This window comes from Berghia stephanieae, chromosome 5, assembly GCF_034508935.2.
Source record: "Berghia stephanieae isolate SIO BIC M18660-M18661 chromosome 5, UCSD_Bste_1.3, whole genome shotgun sequence".
In the NCBI taxonomy this organism is placed as follows: Eukaryota; Metazoa; Mollusca; class Gastropoda; order Nudibranchia; family Aeolidiidae; genus Berghia; species Berghia stephanieae.
Genome location: NC_088364.1, coordinates 68312772 through 68334668, shown reverse-complemented (window position 1 = coordinate 68334668; position 21897 = coordinate 68312772). Strand labels below are relative to the sequence as shown.

General features: G+C 36.5%; 1 protein-coding gene across 12 annotated transcripts in view; it reads right to left on the bottom strand.

Annotated features, from left to right (window-relative positions):
• Window positions 1–21897, bottom strand: part of LOC144973497 (ras association domain-containing protein 4-like) — a 50233-nt gene that overhangs the window by 22138 nt on the left and 6198 nt on the right. For 3 of the 12 annotated variants that reach the window (XM_078915992.1, XM_078915994.1, XM_078915990.1), the window contains exon 2: window positions 17559–17835. In XM_078915992.1, the coding sequence (XP_078772118.1) occupies window positions 17559–17577 (19 nt within the window). In that variant the 5' untranslated portion in view covers window positions 17578–17835. Of the gene's footprint in view, window positions 1–2304; window positions 2825–5208; window positions 5498–17558; window positions 17860–18191; window positions 18344–18952; window positions 19117–21897 lie in introns of those variants that run through there. The other 9 variants (XM_078915989.1, XM_078915996.1, XM_078915988.1 and 6 more) reach the window with 9 other exon arrangements.

The window sequence follows — 21897 nt, the reverse complement described above, 5'->3', positions numbered from 1 at the left end:
TTTTATCAACCAATTTTCTATTGCTCGCCCGTCTCCTTGCACGGCAATAAAAACGATATAAATAGTAACAGCAGCTTTGCACTATTATTATTGCGACGCATCAAATAGGTGACCACCAATTCGGTAGATAGTTCTCTGTGGGGGAAAAAGCATCCAAAAAAAAAAAATTCCCAGAAACTCTTCTTTCAAATGTCAATCGATATAAATGATCCTCATTTTGTCAAACTCTCTCAAACCTGGGACTTCCTTTAAGTTTTCCTTCAAGTCCCAGGTTTGACCAGATGAAGGACATTATAATCGATCGATATTTTTGAAGGACGAGTTTTCTGGTCAAGATTTTTTTTTAAAAAAGTATTTTCTCAGAGAAGTGCAGAAGAGGGTTGGCTGTTAGTCATCACCTGACCGATAAGGACCGACGCTATTGACCACAATAAAAATGACCATCGATTTCGTTCGAGATAACGTGCAAAGTCATCACAAATACAGCCTCGAAACTGGCTTGGCTTTTGCCATCAACTACACAAGTAGGTATTTCTTTATGGGGCCTTAGTAGAGCCCTTTTCAGCTTGAGCTTGAGCTTTTATATAGCGCAATATCCACTAAACGTGCTCAAAGCGCTTTACAAAGGGTCCTGACCAACAGCAACGTGTAACATTTAGAACGAGACTTGGCGTCTCTTGGGCGATGTTTTCAATTTTTTCCCCGACAGAGGCAACGCTGTTAACGGGAAGGTATAGGCATGAAATAGCCAAAGTGGTCCATAGGATATTGTGTTGGTTAACCGCAAAATATTAAATATTTTCCAGCCAAATACATAATAAGACTGGACTATTCATAAACTGTTCAGTGTTCAGTGGACGGTAGCGGGTATTTGGGAGGGCTTGTGCCGCTATGTAGTCTAGTGGTATGAAACTCGACTTCGGACCGGAAGGTCCAGTGTTCAAGTCCAGCTCTGAGCGGCGCAAAGATGAATCCTTGTAAAATGTTCTTTACTCACATTCTCTCACAGCAATCAAATGTAAAATGAGTACCTGGCCGTTAACAGCATTGTCTCGAACAGAAAATAATGTCGTGCACGTCCTACACTTAAGTGTTGCTGTTGGTTAGGGATCCCTTGTAAAGCGCTTTGAGCACATTTAATAGATATTGCGCTATATAAATTATGCTCGAGTTGGAGTAAGTTCTGATATATCATGGAATCGAACCTGTGTCACTCCGCTGTTCTTCTTGTAACGCGACTGAACCCTCTATTCATGTTGTGTTTGGATGAAATATTTTAGGCCCTAAATGACACGAGAGAATGAATGATGTCCCCGTGCAACAAGAACTACAATTAGATTAAGCAATTAACCGACGTACTCCGGAAAAATATGTTTTATTTTAAATTTGGCCAGAAAACTCGTCTTTCAAATATCGATCGATTTAAATGATCCTCATCTTGACAGAAACTCTCAAACCTGGGACTTCTCTAAGTATTCATTTAAGTCCCATGTTTGAGAGTTTTTGCCAAGATGAGAATCATTTAAATCGATCGATATTTGAAGGACGAGTATTCTGGCCAAATTTTTTGAATACGTGTTTTCCCATAGTTACGACAGTCAACTGGTTAATTAGTGAGACTACAAAGCCTGCACGTTACAAGAGAATATGCAAGATTTATCACATACTATCCACACGTTGACAACTGACGCGTCACGTAAACTCAGTAAATAAAACTGATAATTAAACATGTTTTGATATCTCTAAGTTACTCAATTTCTTATACAATGCAACTTCCTTTAACCCCCTCCTTCCCACCCATAGGTAAATCGTCACATTTATTACGATGCAGCCAACATTTTTGTCATTCTAATTTCTTGTGTACATCATAATATTTGAACAAAAATGTTTGTTTCAGTTAAAGTGTTGAAGAGCTCGTCTACCAAAAAAGAAATATGTACAGCAAATACTAACAGATTTTGTGTTTGAGTGAAATAAATATATTTTTGTAGAGGATGGGTGTGAAGTTTTGGTGAAAATCCGGAAAATGGCCGGTAAGGAGAGATTTAAAAACTGTTCTGCGTTACGTCGATTGAGACATCTTAAAATCAGACTTCAATGGTCATGATAGGGAAAATAAACCTTTGTGGTTCGAATAGAATATATGAGCATTCGATCAAAAAACAAAACAAAACAAAAACAAAACAAACAAAACAAAATAAAATATATAAATAAATAAAACCCTGAATGCTTTCCCACCACACCATCAGCTTGTCCAACCCAATAAACACAGGTGATGTAAGAATATAAATGTTGTATACCTACCGAAATAGACTGGTTTTCCACACCGAGCACAAAGTTTGTTCATGGTTGGATGGCTATCGTCCTAGAATGACCACAACAGTAAATATCTTTTTCGTAAACGATAAGTGGCTTTTTGGTCAGGTCGGTAGATGTCCAAACAAAAAGAGTCAAATATTTATGGTTATGTCGAGAGCAATTTATTGAGAACACAGTCGCATAATATTATACGGCATTTGGTAGGGAATTCAGAGAATCAAGATGGATACAGTCGGTTCATGGTTCAATGATTCCATATTATTTACTACAATGACCAAAGCACGAAACACAATGTCTCTAGTCAACGATAATGTAGGTATTTTTTTTTGTCTGGGTAGGTATGCACAAAGAGCCAAATAATAATTATCTGGATATCAATATAATATTGTTGTAGGTACAATAGAAAAGCAATTAAAAACAAACGACCAGATATTCTCACGCTTCACTGATTTTCCATGAAATAACGATTCGAGAAAATGGAGTTGCATAATGGAAAGACGAAACCCTAAAACGAAAATAAATAGACAAATGGCCAACTGAATAAGCAAGACGTAATAAATAACAAAGCAGTCTGGCTCATTACAGCTATCTGATATGATACGAAGGAATGAATAATTCAAAACAGAGAAGAACAATGTAGAAAAGTAAAAGAAGAACATGTATCAACATTTTCGTCCTACGATCTATGGCAAACGAAATACAAAGGACCGCAATGTTAAAATTTATCAATGGAGCAACGAGAAACAATTGGAACATTTCGATTTTTTTTTTTTTTTTTTTTTTTTTTTGTAAATGAAAACACAAAAGCTTCTTGTACATAATTTAATGATATCCTAGCGGTAATTAAACCACACGCTAACCTGACAAGAATTTGGCGCGTGGAACAATGGCATTATAATATTATTATTTACAGACTCAATGTAACAATGTGTGTGTTCCCTTCTACACAGTGGTATTGTGTACCCACTATGGTAATTAACTCATTCATTGTCGTACTCTGTAAAAAGACACGTATTAAATTAAAATATTTGGCCAGAAAACTCGTCCTTTGAATATCGATCGATTTAAATGACATTCATCTTAGCAGAAATTATCAAACCTGGGACCTGGCGAGGTTAAAAGGTTTGAGAGTTTTTGCCAAGATGAGGGTCATTTAAATCGATTGATATTTGAAGGACGAGTTTTCTGGCCAAATTTCAAAATACGTGCCTTTCCAGAGTACGGCAGTTAATAATTGGTTAATTATTTGGTCTTTAGTTTTAGACTACTAGAAAGGGTCGAAACATATTTCAACACTGGAGTGATACCGAATTTGTAATTTATTCCAACACATAATTATTGAATACAATGGTCTGTTTACTTTTAGTAAACATGACACGGTTTATAAATAGAATTGAAAATTTTAGTTGACATGGTATTCAGGACATTTTGAGGCCATTTTAGCTCCTAGCTGCTGAAGTAACACAGGTCGAATGCATGTGTGTGTGTGTGTGTGTGTGTGTGTGTGTGTGTGTGTGTGTGTCCCCCCACTCACTGACCTGTATGAGTGACACAATAAAAGAAATTAAAAGTCTAGGCAAACCATATTCCCATGTGAACGATTTGTCGGTTTAAGGAGAAAGTGTTTTGATACAATACAGCATACGATACTGTAATATCATATTTTACACTGATAAAATCAAATATAAATAAATTCTAAATTAATATGCGATCTGGTTGTGCAAACAGTTCCTACATAAAGGAATATCAGGGAAATGAATATTACAAAGTAACGTCATGAAAAAAATACAACGTTAGATCCATTGAACTATAAATCAGGTATTCGAATGCAATTGCGATTTCAATATTGTCACAGTTACATATCTACAGTTTCTAATATTATACGGAAAAGGTCCGTGCTTTGTCGTGATCTGTGACAACTATAGATAGTATGCGCTTGGCTAAGAAGCTCACAACATTGCCATCCGGAAGTATAACGGACCAACACAAAAACTCTGTGTAACCATGAACTTTTATAGTCTGGTTAATACAGTTTAGTGAGAACAACTCACAAACGCGGATGGCAAAAACAATAACAAAGGCCTGAGTGACGTCATCTGCATACTATCTATAGATAGTATGCGCTTGGCTAAGAAGCTCATAACATTGCCATCCGGAAGTATAACGGACCAACACACAAAACTGTGTGTATCCATGAACGTTTATAGTCGGGTTAATACAGTTCAGTGAGCATTACCCATAAACGCGGATGGCAAAAAACAATAACAAAGACCTGAGTGACGTCATCTTCGAACTATCTATAGACTCGTTGGGGCTGAATTTGTGAAGAGACCATTTCTGAATTTTTTAAAAAATCTTTCTACACCTATATACTAATTAAAATGTTTAAATGCAGAGAAAATTGTGAAGTAAAGTGTACAGTATTTTACGTTTTATTTTTATTTCTCTAAACCGAAAGATTCATAAACTTCTCGAGACCCCGGAGTTAAGAGTTTTTGCCAAGATGAAGGGCATTTAAATTGATCGATATTTGAAGGACGAGTTTTCTGGCCAAATTTTAATTATTTTTTTATACTAATACTACGGCAGTTAACTGGTTAATCAAAGACGAGCCACAAAAGAGATACGTTTGATATCAATGCCAATATCAATTTCCGTGTTTTAACACGAGGGGGCGGAGCCAATGTCGGACTAAACATTCTTCTGTAAAGCTGGGTCACAATTTTGTACGCATTGTAATCACTGCAGTCGTGTAGCTTAAAATTAAAATCATCTACGAATGTCAGGCTTTATCCACGATAACATTACACACAATGGCAAGCCATAATATTCCGTTGGAGTCTTATTAAATACAAATTCCAAATGAATACACAAGATAAGACAACACACGTGTATTGTGGATCGAATAACAGTAGGCTTATTATAGCACAGACACGCAGTTTAAACAAAAAAAACCCATTGATTGAGCATCGATACAGTCGCGTGTCCACACCATAAAAATATAAATCCGCAATCCGCATGGGTGTGTTCATCTAGCAAGGCGTGTGTTTGTCACCATTTATGTCACCTAACATAAGTGCACATGTGACAAAAATCTGCTTCTCCGATACGACCAGAAAAGACAAGTTTAGCTAGCTACAGGTAAAAACGGTCAGGTATGTAGTCAGTGGCGGCACACATTCGCCCTACCTGATTTCTCACAGGCTGTCTGTCGTCTCGTTGTAAAAGGCTACCTACAACGTACTTGGTACCACAACGACCGCGACCTCTTGAATGCGTTTGGGACAAAAATCCTGTTACAACAGTCCGCCGTCAAACTGTCCCATGCCTCTCAATCAATGTTACGAATTGACCATTCTGCATACATACGCGCTTCTTTTGTCGCTATAAGGCACTATACAATGAACTTATGATGACGAGGGAGTAGCTCTGTCTTATCATAATATGATCCCATTCTGTGCTATAAATGTTACGTAATATTACGAATCAACCTTTAAGTTTGTCAACATGTTAATTCTTTTGTTTGTTTGTTTGTTTTTTTTTTTTTGTGTGTGTTTTCTGTTGTTGTTGCGGGGGGGGGGGGGGGGGGGGTGCGCGCGTGTGGGCATGTGTTAAATTTACTTTTGTATTATAATAGAGTATCTTTATTTATTATCAGCCTACAGGGACAACTGTCTAATCAAGAGAATTTGACGTTATAGCATAATCTACTGCTATCATTATAACGTTCGATATGCCTTGCTATGGAGCCTTTTTATCAATGGCGGCACGTAAAAAAGATTTTATGGTGGGGCAATTATTTCAAATGATACTTATATGCTTCACTTTTACATAATATAACTTCTTCTTCCATTAAGGCCAAAGCTTCAGGCTGAAGATTGTATGGCCGTCTTTTCAGTAACAGGGGTTTTAGAGGGAAGCCGGGAGCGATTTTTTGAAGTCATCAATCCAAAGGGCTTGTTTACAAATGGTTGGTAGGTAGTTCCAAAGTCGGATGGTGGAGGGGAAGATTCTTAGTTATTTTCAATGAATGAAACTGATGCTTCCACCGAATTGCCATTTGTTGCTATGTCTGCCAAGATATTGACTTGGATGCCTTTTTCAAACTTTTATCTTATAGTATGAGTCTCTGGTTATTCAGTCAATATACAAGGCATACACTTTTGAAAATTATGTTAGTTTTTGTCAATTTTATTAATACGTGCCAATTTTTTGACACAAATTCAAAACAAAGTATATTTTGCCCCCGATATCAACCGTTAACTAACAACCCACAGCCAATGGGTCGATCTATATTCAGGTTTTTGTCCAACCAGGTCATCAAATAACATGATTTGTTACTGTCCAACAACTGGATTTTTCGTAGCAAATGTAAACACGCTGCTTTGTTTACAAAAGTTATACACATACCCATGTGTCAAGCTCAATAAAATGGCTAGGGACTCCTTGTAAAACGCTTTGAGCACGTAGAGTGGATATTGCTCTATATAAAAGCTCAAGTTTTCGTTTTTTTTTGTTTGTTTTTGTTTTTAAGGGTTTTACGGCGCTTGCAACACATTTAGGTCATATCAGCGCCAGTAAAAAGGAAGAAAATGGGATAGTAAAAAGTTCTAGAATTACAATTAAAGCACCCAAGAAAAAGTAAGACATTGGGGAACTGTGAACAAAGAGGGATCAGATGTAGATTCCAAGAGCATACCACCAATGTAATAAGTTTGAGATCACCTATAAGTCTCATCCGAACACAAACTACAAAATCCAACAAAGAGGAATACACTCAAATGATTGAATTATACATTCAAAATAACAAATATAATACATAACAGAGAGATGATTTACAAGGAAAAAAATATCATCTCCCAAAACAACAACTATGCATTTGACTGTTTCCCTCCCAACCAGGACTCCGGCCAGGGCCAGGACAAAACCGAGTAATCTCATTCCAAGACAAAGACAGAAAGTATGTTGGAAAACAGATATAAGGGGATAGAAGACACAGTATGTACCCCCCTGCCCACTATGGGAGGTCAGGAACCCCACTTTGGGAGGTCAGGAACCCCACTCAGTATTCGTTTTTTGTTTTTAAGCTCAGGCGTAAGCTGCAAAGTAATAGGGCATTGATGACGAAAGGCGATAGCAGAGCTGCCTAATTGAAATTTCAGAAATTCGTAATCTCCAAGGGAAAAAAGAAAAAGTCACCAAAAGAATATCTTTCAACATTATAGTTTGCCCTTAACATGATAAAAAAAATACTCCAAAGTCCTAAATATAGGTTCTCTGGAAATGGCACTTTCCTTTTCAATAAAATTTATTGAGTCAAAGCGTAGCCATCGTTAACTTATAGCCTGACACTGACCAAAAATGACGTCAAAATGCCAGTCTTTGGTCATAAAAGAAAACAAATCGTGAGTTGTATTCAATAGTTCAACCAATGGGACCACTTGTTTCCATGGGCACTACTAACGAGAACTCACTAGGCGGTGCAAAAACCAAATAATGACGTCAAAATGCCAGTCTTTTTGGGTTTCAGTGTCAGGGTATATAACTTAACGATGGCTACGGTCAAAGTCACATTTTGTAGCTCTGCAGTCGGGGCCAAGAAGTCTTAATTCTACGAATTTTTCGTTGTAAAATAAGCAGGTCTGCAATAGATAGTATGCGCTTGGCGAAGAAGCTCATAACATTGCCATCCGGAAGTATAACGGACCAACACACAAAACTGTGTAACCATGATCTTTTATAGTCTGATTGATACAGTTTAGTGAGAATCACTCACAAACGCGGATGGCAAAATACAATAACAAATGCTTGAGTGACGTCATCTTCGTTCTATCTATAGGGCAAATATTATGTCATGACCTGCTTGGTAGGAGTAGGAGGGCTTGAAAAAGTACGTGAAACTCACTAAGCATGGTTAATTGGTAAAGAGATAATATATTATTTTTATGCAAATAAGTATTGACTGTTTTAATGGGGTGACGTTTGTTTGTAGGCGTTTCATGTTAAACCCTGTAACCTTAAAAAAACATGAATGATCTTTAAATAAAAGAGGTGTCTAATCTATTTTAAAAACGGCATCAAAGCGACTCTCTCAAAACGTTTTTATAACGCGAGATAGACCATTTATTATCTGTCCTAAACCCGACAAATTATTGAACAACATGAACAGTGAAACAATAAAGAAAAATAGTCAACGACCTTCAATGATGACGATAAATGCCTTTAAAAAACTTTAATTTTGTCTGAAATGTTGTCCAGAAAAAGAAAAAAAGTAAAGAAAACTTCCTTCTTGAACCCATTCTACAAAAAGAGGTTTTAAAATATCGATGAAATTGTTTTGTGGTGTTTCAGATTCATATTATTTATCATTATAAGGGGCAGCGTGGCTCAGCGGCAAGGTCTTTGCTTCGTACCCGAAAGGTACCGAGTTCGAACACCCGCTGCTTCGCTGTGTGGCCTTGAGCAAGTCACCTCGCCCGAGCTCACTTTGCGGCGCTATTCTGCGGCTGACGCCTGGGTTATTCCAGTCTTCCCTTAGAATAGACCCTAAAGAAAAATGTCCCCATGGGGATGAATAAACGGATTTAAAAAAAAAATTATCTGCAAAATCCCTTGTTTTATAGTATCAGCCAAGACGATTTAAATCGATCGATATAATAATAATTTGAAGGACGAGTTTTCTGGCCAAATCTTTAAATACCAGTTTTTTCTGGAGTACAGCGGGCGGTTAACTGATTAAAACAAGACAACTCTTTAAAATAGACATCGAAAGTGATAATACTATTATCATAAGGTTCTCATTAAAACGCTTTCCATATAACGCTGTTGATAGTGGGTGTTGGGGGCGGGGTTATGTGCAACAAAGTTCAATCAACGCCCCCCCCCCCCCCCCCCCCCCCCCCCAAAAAAAAACAACAAAAAAACAAAAAACAAAAAAAACAAAACAAAACAAAAAAAAACCCAACAAAAAAAAAACAAAAAAAAACAAAAAAAAAAACAACAAAAACAACTTGAACCAAAAAAAAAAAAGACAAAACAAACAAATAATAATAATAACAAACCCCAAAACAAAACAAAAAAAACGAAAAAAAAAACAACAAAAAAAAAAAAACAAACAAAAAACAAAACAAAATAAAAAGCAATGGCCTTTTGTGATAACTTTTCTCTATGCTTACTATCTATTATATTTTTTATGATACGACAATAATTGATTGATAACAGATTGATAACAGATAGATAATAATCCTACGTCAAAGATAAATATGGCGTCATGGACAACTAACTCTCATTGATGATGACAACATTCCAAACCAATGTGCGACTATGTGGTCTAGTGGTATAACACTCGCTTTCGGATCGGAAGGTCCTGGGTTCGAGCCTCGCTCGGCACATAGTTGAGTCCTTGGAAAAGGTTCTTTACTTACATTCTCTCACCGTACTCAGGTGTAAAACAAGTACCTGGCCGTTAACAGCGTTGTCTTTGTCCGAAAAATGGAATATCGCCTAACAGGCGACATGTCCCGTCCTACATGTTAAATGTTGCTGTTGACCAGGGACCCCTTGTAAAGCGCTTTGAGCACATTTAGTGGATATTGCGCTATATAGAAGCTCAATTATTATAAAACCAATAAATATGAGCCATCGCGTCAATCGGGTACTCTGTCAGAGTGAAGCGGGTACTGAAAACTAAACCCTACAATAGAAAAAAAAAATGAAGCTTTTTTCTATTGCGCAATATCTACTAAGCGTGCTTATGGGACAGCGTGGCCCAGTGGTACGGTCTTCGCTTCGTACCCGAAAGGTACCGAGTTTCGATTACCCGCTGCGCTGTGTGGCCTTGAGCAAGTCACCTCGCCCTAGCTCAATTTGCGGCGCTGCACTGCGGCTGACGCCTGGGTTATTCCAGTCTTCCCTTGGAATAGACCCTAGAGACAAATTTCCCCTATGGGATGAATAAAGGGAATTTTTTTTTTTTTAATTTTATTATTTCAACGCCCTTTACAAGGGTTCCCTGGCCAACAGCAACACTTAACATGTAGGACGAAACATGACGCCTGTTAGGCGATATTACAAAAAAATTTTTCGGACAGAGACAACGCTGCTAACGGCCAGGTACTCATTTTACACCTGAGTACGGTGAGAGAATGTGAGTAAAGAGTCTTTTCCAAGGACTCAACTATGCGCCGAGCGAGGCTCGAACCCAGGACCCTCCGACCCGAAAGCGAGTGTCATACCACAAGACCACATAGACGCACTAAAAACATACAAAAATATGAAATTTTAGTTTTCCTTACTAAAAGAATTGATACTCCTTCTCCTCAATTAAGAATCAATGATGCTATGCGTTTAGGTAAAATACTCACGACATATGCAAGCAGATATTACGTACCAACACAGAAAACGATGTGTTACCTTAAACGTTTCTAATCTGATCGATAGAATTTAGTGAGATCTAATCAATAAAATGGCTGTCTAAAAACAATAACAAAAAGCTGAGTGACGTCAAATTCGTTCCATCTAGATATATATACCGTACCAGAGTTTCATTCAATAAATTAACTTTCCAGCATCGAAACCATCCCGATATAACACCGTTTGGAATCGATGAATCACATATTAATATTATTGAGTAAATGCATTTGCTCCTCTTTTCATCCCTCTTATCGGATTACGAGTAGCTTTTGATAATCACAACGCCCAGTACAAATACTCTTCAACAGTCGTAACGTCACTTCCCTCATAATGACGCATGGTAACTTAGTAACTGGCTCTAAACTATCGAAACAATGGCGGACGCCCTTATGAAATATTTATCCGACGAGCATAAAAACCCATTATAAATCTGATCATGTTTTGACTTTTACACATTCTGATCACAAGACATATGAAAAGTTCTAGCCAGCATGAAGAATAAAAAGTAACGATTTTCTTTGTTTAGCAGAACCACGATGGCCGCCGTTGCTGGGCGACGTGACATCAGACTATTGAATCCCATTGGATCAAGTGCCCTAAAAAGTTGAGGCCTATCGATTTCAAGGGCCAGTAAGATGATAGGAATCTGTTCAATCTGGTAAACCAGTGACTAGTCACCGCCGTATTGTTTTCTGTGGGAGGGTGTGGGGACTGCCATCGTTAACTTATAGTCTGACACTAGAACCGTAGCCATCGTTAACTTATAGTCTGACACTAGAACCGTAGCCATCGTTAACTTATAGTCTGACACTAGAACCGTAGCCATCGTTAACTTATAGTCTGACACTAGAACCGTAGCCATCGTTAACTTATAGTCTGACACTAGAACCGTAGCCACCGTTAACTTATAGTCTGACACTAGAACCGTAGCCACCGTTAACTTATAGTCTGACACTAGAACCGTAGCCACCGTTAACTTATAGTCTGACACTAGAACCGTAGCCATCGTTAACTTACAGGCTGACACTAGAACCGTAGCCACCGTTAACTTACAGTCTGACACTAGAACCGTAGCCACCGTTAACTTACAGTCTGACACTAGAACCGTAGCCACCGTTAACTTACAGGCTGACACTGACCAAAAAATGACGTCAAAATGCCAGTCTTTTGCCACAAAAGAAAACAAATCGTGAGTTGTATTCAATAGTTCAACCAATGAAATAACTTGTTTCCATGAGATCTACTAACGACAACTCACTGGACGCAACACAAACCTAAAAAATGACGTCAAACTGCCAGTCCTAGAGGGTTCTTGCGTGGCCTTCGTAAACATAACGATGGCGACGATTCTACTGTCAGGCTATCACTTAACGATGGCTACGCAAGAACCCTCGAGGACTTGTCGTTTGACATCATTCTTTACGTTTGTGCAGCGTCTCGTGAGTTGTCGTTAGTAGAGCTCATGGAAACAAGTGATTCCATTGGTTGAACTATTGAATACAACTCACGATTTGTTTTCTTTTGCGGCAAAAGACTGGTCTTTTGACGTTTCTTTTTTTTTTGGGTCAAGGTCAGGCTATATGTTAACGATGGCTACGGTCAGTGCCAGGCTATAGATAGTATGCAGATGACGTCACTCAGGCCTTTATTATTGTTTTTGCCATCCGCGTTTGTGAGTTGTTCTCACTAAACTGTATTAACCAGACTATAAAAGTTCATGGTTACACAGAGTTTGTGTGTTGGTCCGTTATACTTCCGGATGGCAATGTTGTGAACTCCTTGGCCAAGCGCATTCTATCTATAGAGCAGTCAAGTTAGGTGCCCCAAACGTAAACAATAACAAGTTGCTAGTGATTTCCGTTAGGGACCGGAATAATTTACGCACAATATAGGTCTCCCAATTTTGTAGTTTGAGTTGTAGGCAATACACTTTCAGTATTAAAAATATGTTTACATAAAATCTAACAGTTGCAGAAATAATAATATAAGGCTAAATTATTATGAAAATCAGGCTCCGAATAATTCTCGTTTTGTTCACACCAGCGCAATAATTTGCTCTGGTCTAAAAATAGATAGACTGTAACTTTTGATAAATTTTAGAAAATTTTACCTTTTGTTCCATAAAATATCCATATCTAGACATTATTTGATGCATGATCGAGTATTTATGAATATGTGTTTCTTTTGCCACCGAACAGCCAAATTTTAAAGGTTATTTTTTTCTATTATTTACATTGGAACGTGAGCTGTCAAGACAGGAACATGTGGTTTGCCACGTGCTTCTCGACCTTTGTTTACGTTTTGGGCACCTAACTTTACTGCTCTATAAGTTAATGGTGGCTACGGACTGATCCAATGTCTTCTTCTTCTTCTTCTTCTTCTTCTTCTTCTTCTTCTTCTTCTTCTTCTTCTTCTTCTTCTTTTCTTCTTCTTCTTCTTCTTCTTCTTCTTCTTCTTCTTCTTCTTCTTCTTTCTTCTTCTTCTTCTTCTTCTTCTTCTTCTTCTTCTTCTTCTCTTCTTCTCTTCTTCTTCTTCTTCTTTTCTTCTTCTTCTTTCTTCTTCTTCTTCTTCTTCTTCTTCTTCTTCTTCTTCTTCTTCTTCTTCTTCTTCTTCTTTTCTTCTTCTTCTTCTTCTTCTTCTTCTTCTTCTTCTTCTTCTTCTTCTTCTTCTTCTTCTTCTTCTTCTTCTTCTTCTTCTTCTTCTTCTTCTTCTTCTTCTTCTTCTTCTTCTTCTTCTTCTTCTTCTTCTTCTTCTTCTTTCTTCTTCCCTTTTCTTCTTCTTCTTCTTCTTCTTCTTCTTCTTCTTCTTCTTCTTCTTCTTTCTTCTTCTTCTTCTTCTTCTTCTTCTTCTTCTTCTTCTTCTTCTTCTTCTTCTTCTTCTTCTTCTTCTTCTTTTCTTTCTTCTTCTTCTTCTTCTTCTTCTTCTCTTCTTCTTCTTCTTCTTCTTCTTCTTCTTCTTCTTCTTCTTCTTCTTCTTTCTTCTTCTTCTTCTTCTTCTTCTTCTTCTTCTTCTTCTTCTTCTTCTTCTTCTTCTTTCTTCTTCTTCTTCTTTCTTCTTCTTCTTCTTCTTCTTCTTCTTTTCTTCTTCTCTTCTTCCTTCTTCTTCTTTCTTCTTCTTCTTCTTCCATGACAGCATTTGCGGTTTTCTTCTTCTTTCTTCTTCACAAGACAAGCATGAACGATTTTTACAAATAACGAATTTTCATCCCCCACCCCCCGCGGGCTTTCACAACATACACGCACAAATGCATAAACAAATTCACAAACACACACACATACACACACACACACACACACACACACCCATACATACAGACACGCAAACATATTGATTAAAACACACCCTTCTCTATAATTTATGAAATTCTGACATTCAATTTGGCTTTTGGATACAACATCCTTGTTACAATGTGACCCGTCGCCTCAAAACGGTATATCGGGGTGAACAACGTGCTGTAAATTGAATTTATTTTCCAAAACATGAACTATGATTATTTTTTTCAAAGGATAGCTTTTATATAGCGTAATATCCACAAAACATGCTCAAAGCGTTCTACACAGGTTCCCTGACCAACAGCAACACGAAACATATAAAACGAGACATGTTAACGACCAGGTACTCATTATACACCTGAGTACGGTGAGAGAATGTGAGCCTGTTCCAAGGACTCAACTATGCGCCCAGCGAGGCACGAACCCAGGACCGATCCGAGTGTCATACCACAAGACCACATAGCCGCACATAAATTTATAATATTTATTGAGAGAGAAAAAAAAACAAACAACACAATTTATCAAATTGCAAACAACTGACATTTCTCATTTCTAGTCTTTTTTACTTTAAATTAACATTCTGGCAAATGTTTACTCCGACAAGTTAGAGGGAACTGGTTACATAGTCAACGAAACGACACTTCAAACCAGTGATAATGACAAGTCTAAAATACAAAGGGACAAGGGTACTTGTGTCTCAAGCACGCTCTGGCGTCAAGTGCGATTTCTTTGTTATTTATATTATTGTTTTGTTTTGTTTGTTTGTTTCTTTGATTTCTGTTGTTGTTTGTTTTTTGTTTTGTTTTGTTTTTATTTTTTTGTTTGTTGTTGTTATATTTTCCCCCTTCATAACATGTTTATTTAAGGCTTTTGCTAGTTCGGATAGTTCAATAGGATTCAATAGTCTTAGCGTCACTTCCTTCCTAATGACGTATGGTAACTTAGTAACACTGGCTCTAAACTATCGGAACAATGGCGGACGACCATATGAAATATTTCTCCGGCGAGCATAAAGGGTATCCAGAGGGAAAAAAACACATACATTTGATCATGTTTTGACTTTTACACATTCTGATCACAAGGCATATGAAAAGTTCTAGCCAGCATGAAAAATAAAAAGTAATGATTTTCTTTGTTTAGAACCAAGATGGCCGCCGTTGCGTGACATTAGACTATTGAATCGTATTGCTGGTGCACTCGTCTCGTCTCTCAATAAAAGGGACCGATCGGTATTGACCCGGCATACAGTTAAATTTGTTCTCAACCCCCCCCCCCCCCCCCCCCCCACACACACACACCCCACCCTTTTCAACCTTTGTAGTGATTGGGGAGCTGGGACTTTTTGATCTGGCGGAAAGAATTTATTCGATCGATTTATGTCATACCCAAAGAGTAACAAGTAATTGATTGTTTATGTCCGTTTCACGCTAGGGTCACTGGGACCATCTAGACTCCATGGGCATTATGGCTCTGACATCGTACTTTTTACGACTAAGGCTTTTATGAAAATTGTACATAATATTTCCTAACAGGCATTAAGTCTCGTCCAACATGTTAAGTGTTCCTGTTAGCTAAGGACCTATGTAAAGCGCTTTGAGCACGTTTAGTGGACGTTGAGCTATATATATGCTCATTTTTTTTCTCTCTCTTTTTCTTTTTCCCATTGTATTGTCAGTCGGTGTAACTTAAACATGCCTTAGGGAATAATAATATTACTGGGCTGTATGAAAAGGTCACTTTTGTGTAGAATGTCACAGTATTGACAAAATCCTGATTCAAAAAACAGAGACTGTTACCGAGAGGATTGCATGGGTGGTGAAAGTAACGTTTGGTCAACCCAGACATATTGACAAAATTAAATTCTGATCCAAAATCTGAGAGATTGACACCGAGAGTATTGCAAGAGTTGAGTGGTGAAAGTAACGTTTGGTCAACCCACACATATTGACATATATATATAATATATATATATATATATATATATATATATATATATATATATATATATATATATAGAGAGAGAGAGAGAGAGAGAGAGAGAGAGAGAGAGAGAGAGAGAGAGAAGATATACATAAGAAAAGAGTAAGCGGATTGACAAAGAAACATACAAAATCAATAACCCAAATACATATTATGATGTCAACAAGATCCAATTAAACAACATTAGAAAGATTGTTTCGTATTTATTTTATTTAGGTTTTCCAATGAAGCGTAACTCGCCAGCCATTAGAAATGACACCAACAACATTTTAGGTTTTTTTTAAAAACATGACTCACAGCCGCCCCCCCCCCCCACCCCACCCGATTTCCCCTTCCCCCCCCCCCTCCCCCCTCTCAGCATTGTAGTTGAATTTAGGGCAAATAAAATACATGGGTAACAACAAATTTCTGACAATTTTTTTTTAAAAACCTTAATGACGATTGAAAATGTTAATTTTATTCCATGTCTTCCGATTAAATCGACGTGCATGCTTTAGCATTTTAATGGTTTGATTTAACATTGTCGTGAGGAGTCCTTCAGACCCATTAAGCCCATGCAGCCGGAGTTTATCCCGGTTTCTATAGCGTGAAACGGACAATAGCAATTGTTTGCTATCCTTTGGAGAGGACGATAGTCTATCGCAAAGTACTTTCCGCAAAATCTAACAAGACTCAGCTACCCATTCACTACTTGGTGGTCAGAGGGATCATATTTTTAAAAATATCGACTGCACCCGGGATCGATCTTGGTCCCTTTGAGTGTGAAGCGAGTGCTCTATAACAACTGAGCTATCGGGACCCCCAACATTGTTGTAATGAACAATTTTTTTTATTTTTTAAAAATTGTTTAACTCTGCGTTGGCTTGAGAATGTTTCCATTATAACGATGGGCCCAAAACAATTTGGATTGTCAGACCTGCAAATAGTACCGTGTCGGATTATATTGATTAAACCCCCGCAGAACGCCCACCACATTCATGAGCTGCTTAAGGCTGACAACCAAACAATTGTCTTCATGCTGAATATATATATATATATATATATATATATATATATATATATATAATATAGAGAGAGAGAGAGAGAGAGAGAGAGAGAGAGAGAGGGAAATTGAGAGGGAGAGAGAGAGAGAGAGAGAGAGAGAGAGAGAGAGAGAGAGAGAGAGAGTGAGAGAATGTGTTTGTATGTATGTGCGTGTGAGTGTCTGTGTTTGTGTGTGAAGATAAAGAAAATCTAAACAAAGAAGGATTACTTACGAAATATATTTCGTTTTTTAAAAAAAATGAACACACTAAACAGTACCGGACACAGCATAAAAGAAAATAAAACAAAAACAAAATAACGAAACCAGTTTAAATATGGGGTACATTTAAGACATCAAAATACAGATGTTTAATAGAAAATAAGACTGAATGAACGATAACTATAAAATATATAAAACAAATAAAATATATCTAAAATAAACAAAAAAGAGAAAAACAAACAAACAAGCAATGGAATAGAAAGATAAAGAAATAACGAAAAAAAGAAAAAGAGAAAGAAACAAAGAACCACAGACATATTATTTCAACTTACGTGACATAAAATTTCCCATTGTAGATAGTTTGAATTGACACACTTCTAATCCTTTATAGAGCTACTCCTAGTACTAGACTAGAACTGTAATGGGTCATTGACGCCTTGGATCACATGAAGCTTATCCTTGTTATTAGATCTACTGCATGACTTTATCTGAAAAGTCATAAATTAATTTGTCATCCCGCACACAACAGCTTTGAAATTAAATAAATAATTTGGCAAACTTAATACTATAGTTGTTTTCATCGAATTGGGTATTTTGCACTTTGCTAAACTGTAACAATATAAAAATATTCCACTACAAAATAATAATAATAATAATAATAATAATAATAATAATAATAATAATAATAATAATAATAATAATAATAATAATAATAATAATAATAATAATAATAATAATTCTTGGCAAAAACTCTCAAGTCTGGGACTTCGCCCAGGGTTGAGAGATTTTTCCAAGATAAAGGTAATTTAAATCGATAGATAATTCAAGGACGATTTTTCTGGCCAAATTTTTTAATAGGTACATGGTTTTTTTTTTTTTTTTTTTGTTTTTTTTTTTTTTGTTTTTTTACCAGTTAACTGGTTAAAACGATCGACAACTAACAAAGTCAATAAATTCAAATTCACAATGAGATCTTGAGGAACCACGAGACATCCCACACAACAGAAAATCTTGAGGATCGATGTCAAAGGTCAAAGAGGAAGAGAAGCCGACTTCGTAAGTCGTAAGTAAAGCCTGTTGACTTAGATCACACCAACGCAAGGCAATCTGTCTGTCTGTCTGTCAGTCAGACTTTTCTTCCGTTTTAAGGATCCGGTTTATTCCTATATAATACTAATATACCAGACAAGGATAGTGGGTCACATTAATGGGAGCGTTCATTCAGGTTCTCGCCCAACCGAGTCATCGATCATATTTTTGGAAGGACTTCCTTAGTTTCACAGTTGAGTCCTTAGAAAAGGCCCTTTATTCGCATTTTTAAACCGTACTCGGGTGTAAAATAAGTACATGGCCGGTAACAGCGTTGTCTCTGTCCGAAAAAAAATAATATAATTTCGCCTAACAGGCGTCATGTTCCGTCCTAAATGTTAAATGTTGCTGTTGACCAGGGACCCCTTGTAAAGCGCTTTAAGCAAGTTTAGTGGATATTGCTCTATATAAAAGCTCAATTTAATATGTGCCCCATCGTCTCAAAACGGTATTATATTGGACTGAATACTCCAATGATGCTGAAACTGACAAGTAAATAGACGGTCTAAATATAATTTCACAAGTCCATAAACCCAAAATTATACATTTCAGGTCATTTTAACTTTTAACTTTACTTTTTGTCATTCACTTCACATCGACATAATACCAGCTTTACACATATCTAAATATTACACACACAAATATAAACCCATATACACAACGAAACACGATCCATGTGTCACAAAATCCTGTTTGAGAACTGAAAACCGATAAGAAATTGAAATGAACGAAAACAAAAACGATGTTCACTTGTCAACTCCTATTAACGATGTGTTACTGATTATAAATTGCCTAACTGTCAACTCAAACTAGCAAAACACTTTTGGGTTTTTTTTTCAACATTAGCCAGAATTTTTTTACATTTTACCACCAAATAATTTTTATCAATCGATAAAATGGCTCTAAATTCGTCAAAAAGTCCAAACATAATAACCCAAAGAAGTCAGGTAAAAGACTTTTTTTTTTGGTTAGTTGAACGTAATTTTAATCGATCGACAACATTATTTTAATTTGAAGTAATTAAGGGTTTCGTAACTAAATTAAAATAAAATGTTTTGTGTGAATACGGTGGTAAATCCTTCCTGTCAATCAACAAGTTGTAACATCCCTAATTAATTTGAATTAGGCATATTATGCTGATGTGCCAAAACCGAAGGCGACGACCAATCACGGCAATTAACCAGTTAACTGCCGTACTCTTGAAAAAAATATGTATTTAAAAATTTGGCCAGAAAACTAATTCTTCAAATATCGAATCGACTTAAATGACTCTCATCTTGACAAAAACTCTCAAACCTGGGACTTCGCGAAGTCCCAGGTTTGAGAGTTTTAGCCAAGACGAGGGTCAGACAAATCGATCGTTATTTGAAGGACGAGTTTTCTGGCCAAATTTTAAAAAACACATTTTACACCAGAGTACGATAGCTAACTGGTGAAATAAGTCCTGTCCTTTGAACACCTGAAGTGAATATGAGCCAATGTACAATACAATCGACAAACAATGTACGACACGCATAAAAATGCAAATGAATAATAATAATAATAATAATAATAATAATAATAATAATAATAATAATAATATGAAAGAAAGTGATAGGACACACACACACACACACACACACACACACACACACACACACACACACACAACAGCCTATCTCTACAATCATACACATTATAATATTAAAATTGGCACAAAATGTCAACAATGCATTTTCTTTCTTCCCAGGAACATGAAGGCCAACACAAAGTCTTTTCAAGTTTTGTTCAGAACAAATTAACGTGAGAAGATCGCATAAAAATCAACATCAATTTGTTTACATGGCCGATAATTTTGAATGTGTCGTGTTAACCAACCAGATGCCAAGAACAAAATTTCTCTCTTTGGACAATAAAGCTTTTTCTTCTTATCTTAGTATTATTATAACATCATCATCAACATCATCATCATCGTCGTCGTCGTCATCACCATCATCATCATCTGCATCATCACAACAACAACAACAACAACAACTACTACTACTACTACTCAGCGGCGTAGCCTGGTCATTTAGGAGCATGGGGCTGGATTTGAGATGGGTTGTCGCATAATATATATGAGCCAAGGTCAAAAGGTGCCCGCCTGATACCAGTGTTAAGAAAATTTGATTTTTACTTAATTATGGGCTTTTTTCATTGGGTTAATGCTTGTAATCAATTGATAATATGAAGAAGAGATAAAATGAGATAGCTCAACATACTCTGTTCAACAGAATATGAAATAAACAACTTGAAAGTGAAATTTGAATGCTGTTTGGCATGTGCTTAAAACGAGGTCAACGCATCACCTTTTTAGAAATCATGTAGAAATTAAATTTGATGTTCTAGCTCACATGATTGAAATTTGACTGATAGTATAAAGTCAAATTTACTTTTAAACGCAATTGCAGTATATTACATATCTGAATAAGTTTCATATGGAGTTCTTAAAAAGTTGGTGTTGCTTGTGACCTTTGGTGTCATCAAACACAGCACAATACTAAGACTCGACACGAAACTTTAAAGCTCATGTTTAATGTTTATAAAATGTTTTATTATGAGACAAAAGCATAGATTTACTATCTGAACTCAAATCTTGGAGTAAATGTATACCGTTTTACCGATATTGAGGTTTATTGGTTTTGGTGTCATTTGTCACAAGCAACACGACATGCGTGAACACGTGGAAGTTTGTTTCGTTAAATGGCGATTCGCAATTTTGATCCACCCTTCTTACCAGTCTTTGAAGTGCAGCACTTTCATTTGCCTTTCCAGTGTGGCTCCAGGGAGAAAAGGTAAGTTGACCTTTGGTGTCATCGCTATTTTACATTGTCACAAGCAACACTTTATATTGGATATTACAAAGTGCCACCAAAAATTATGTTTTCAGCTGTTATTCTATTTACAAATATGATATTATGACATCTCACAAAAGACTGTGATTTTGACACAATTAATTATTTCCTTGTAATTTTATTTTTTTATGTTTCAGGGTTGTATCAATCAAGAAAAAGACAAAACTCAAGCTTTTGACGAATCCAGATAAATATAAGGGTTTTCAAGAAATTTGATTTGTTTTACTATTAACACACTAAATTACTACAAACTAGCAGATTTGAGCAGTAGGGCGGATGTTACGGTATGGTAACATGAATTCATTACCATGGCTGATATTTATCTAGTGTTTATGTGACTTCTGGTACTTTTTGTGACCATTGGTGTCATTGCTTAAAATGTCACAGGTGACACTTAAGTTTGAAGTTTCTAATGTATTTCTGTTTTCATGTTCTTCAAAGCTGGAAATGTCATTGAATTACATTTTAACAGGCTATAATACATGTGTTCAGTTGCTATTCTTGATTTATTGAGGCAAAATTGCGTTCTAGTGCCGATTTTGACCAAAGTAATAGCAACAATGGTATTACTAATTTCTAAGTATATTTCCAATTTAGAAGTATTTAGTGTCTTAAAATATTATTGAATTTCATTTTAGAGAAGGTTATTGTGCTTTTTTTGACTGAAAATAATGATATATTATGGAAGAAAGTGTGATTTGGTGTTGCT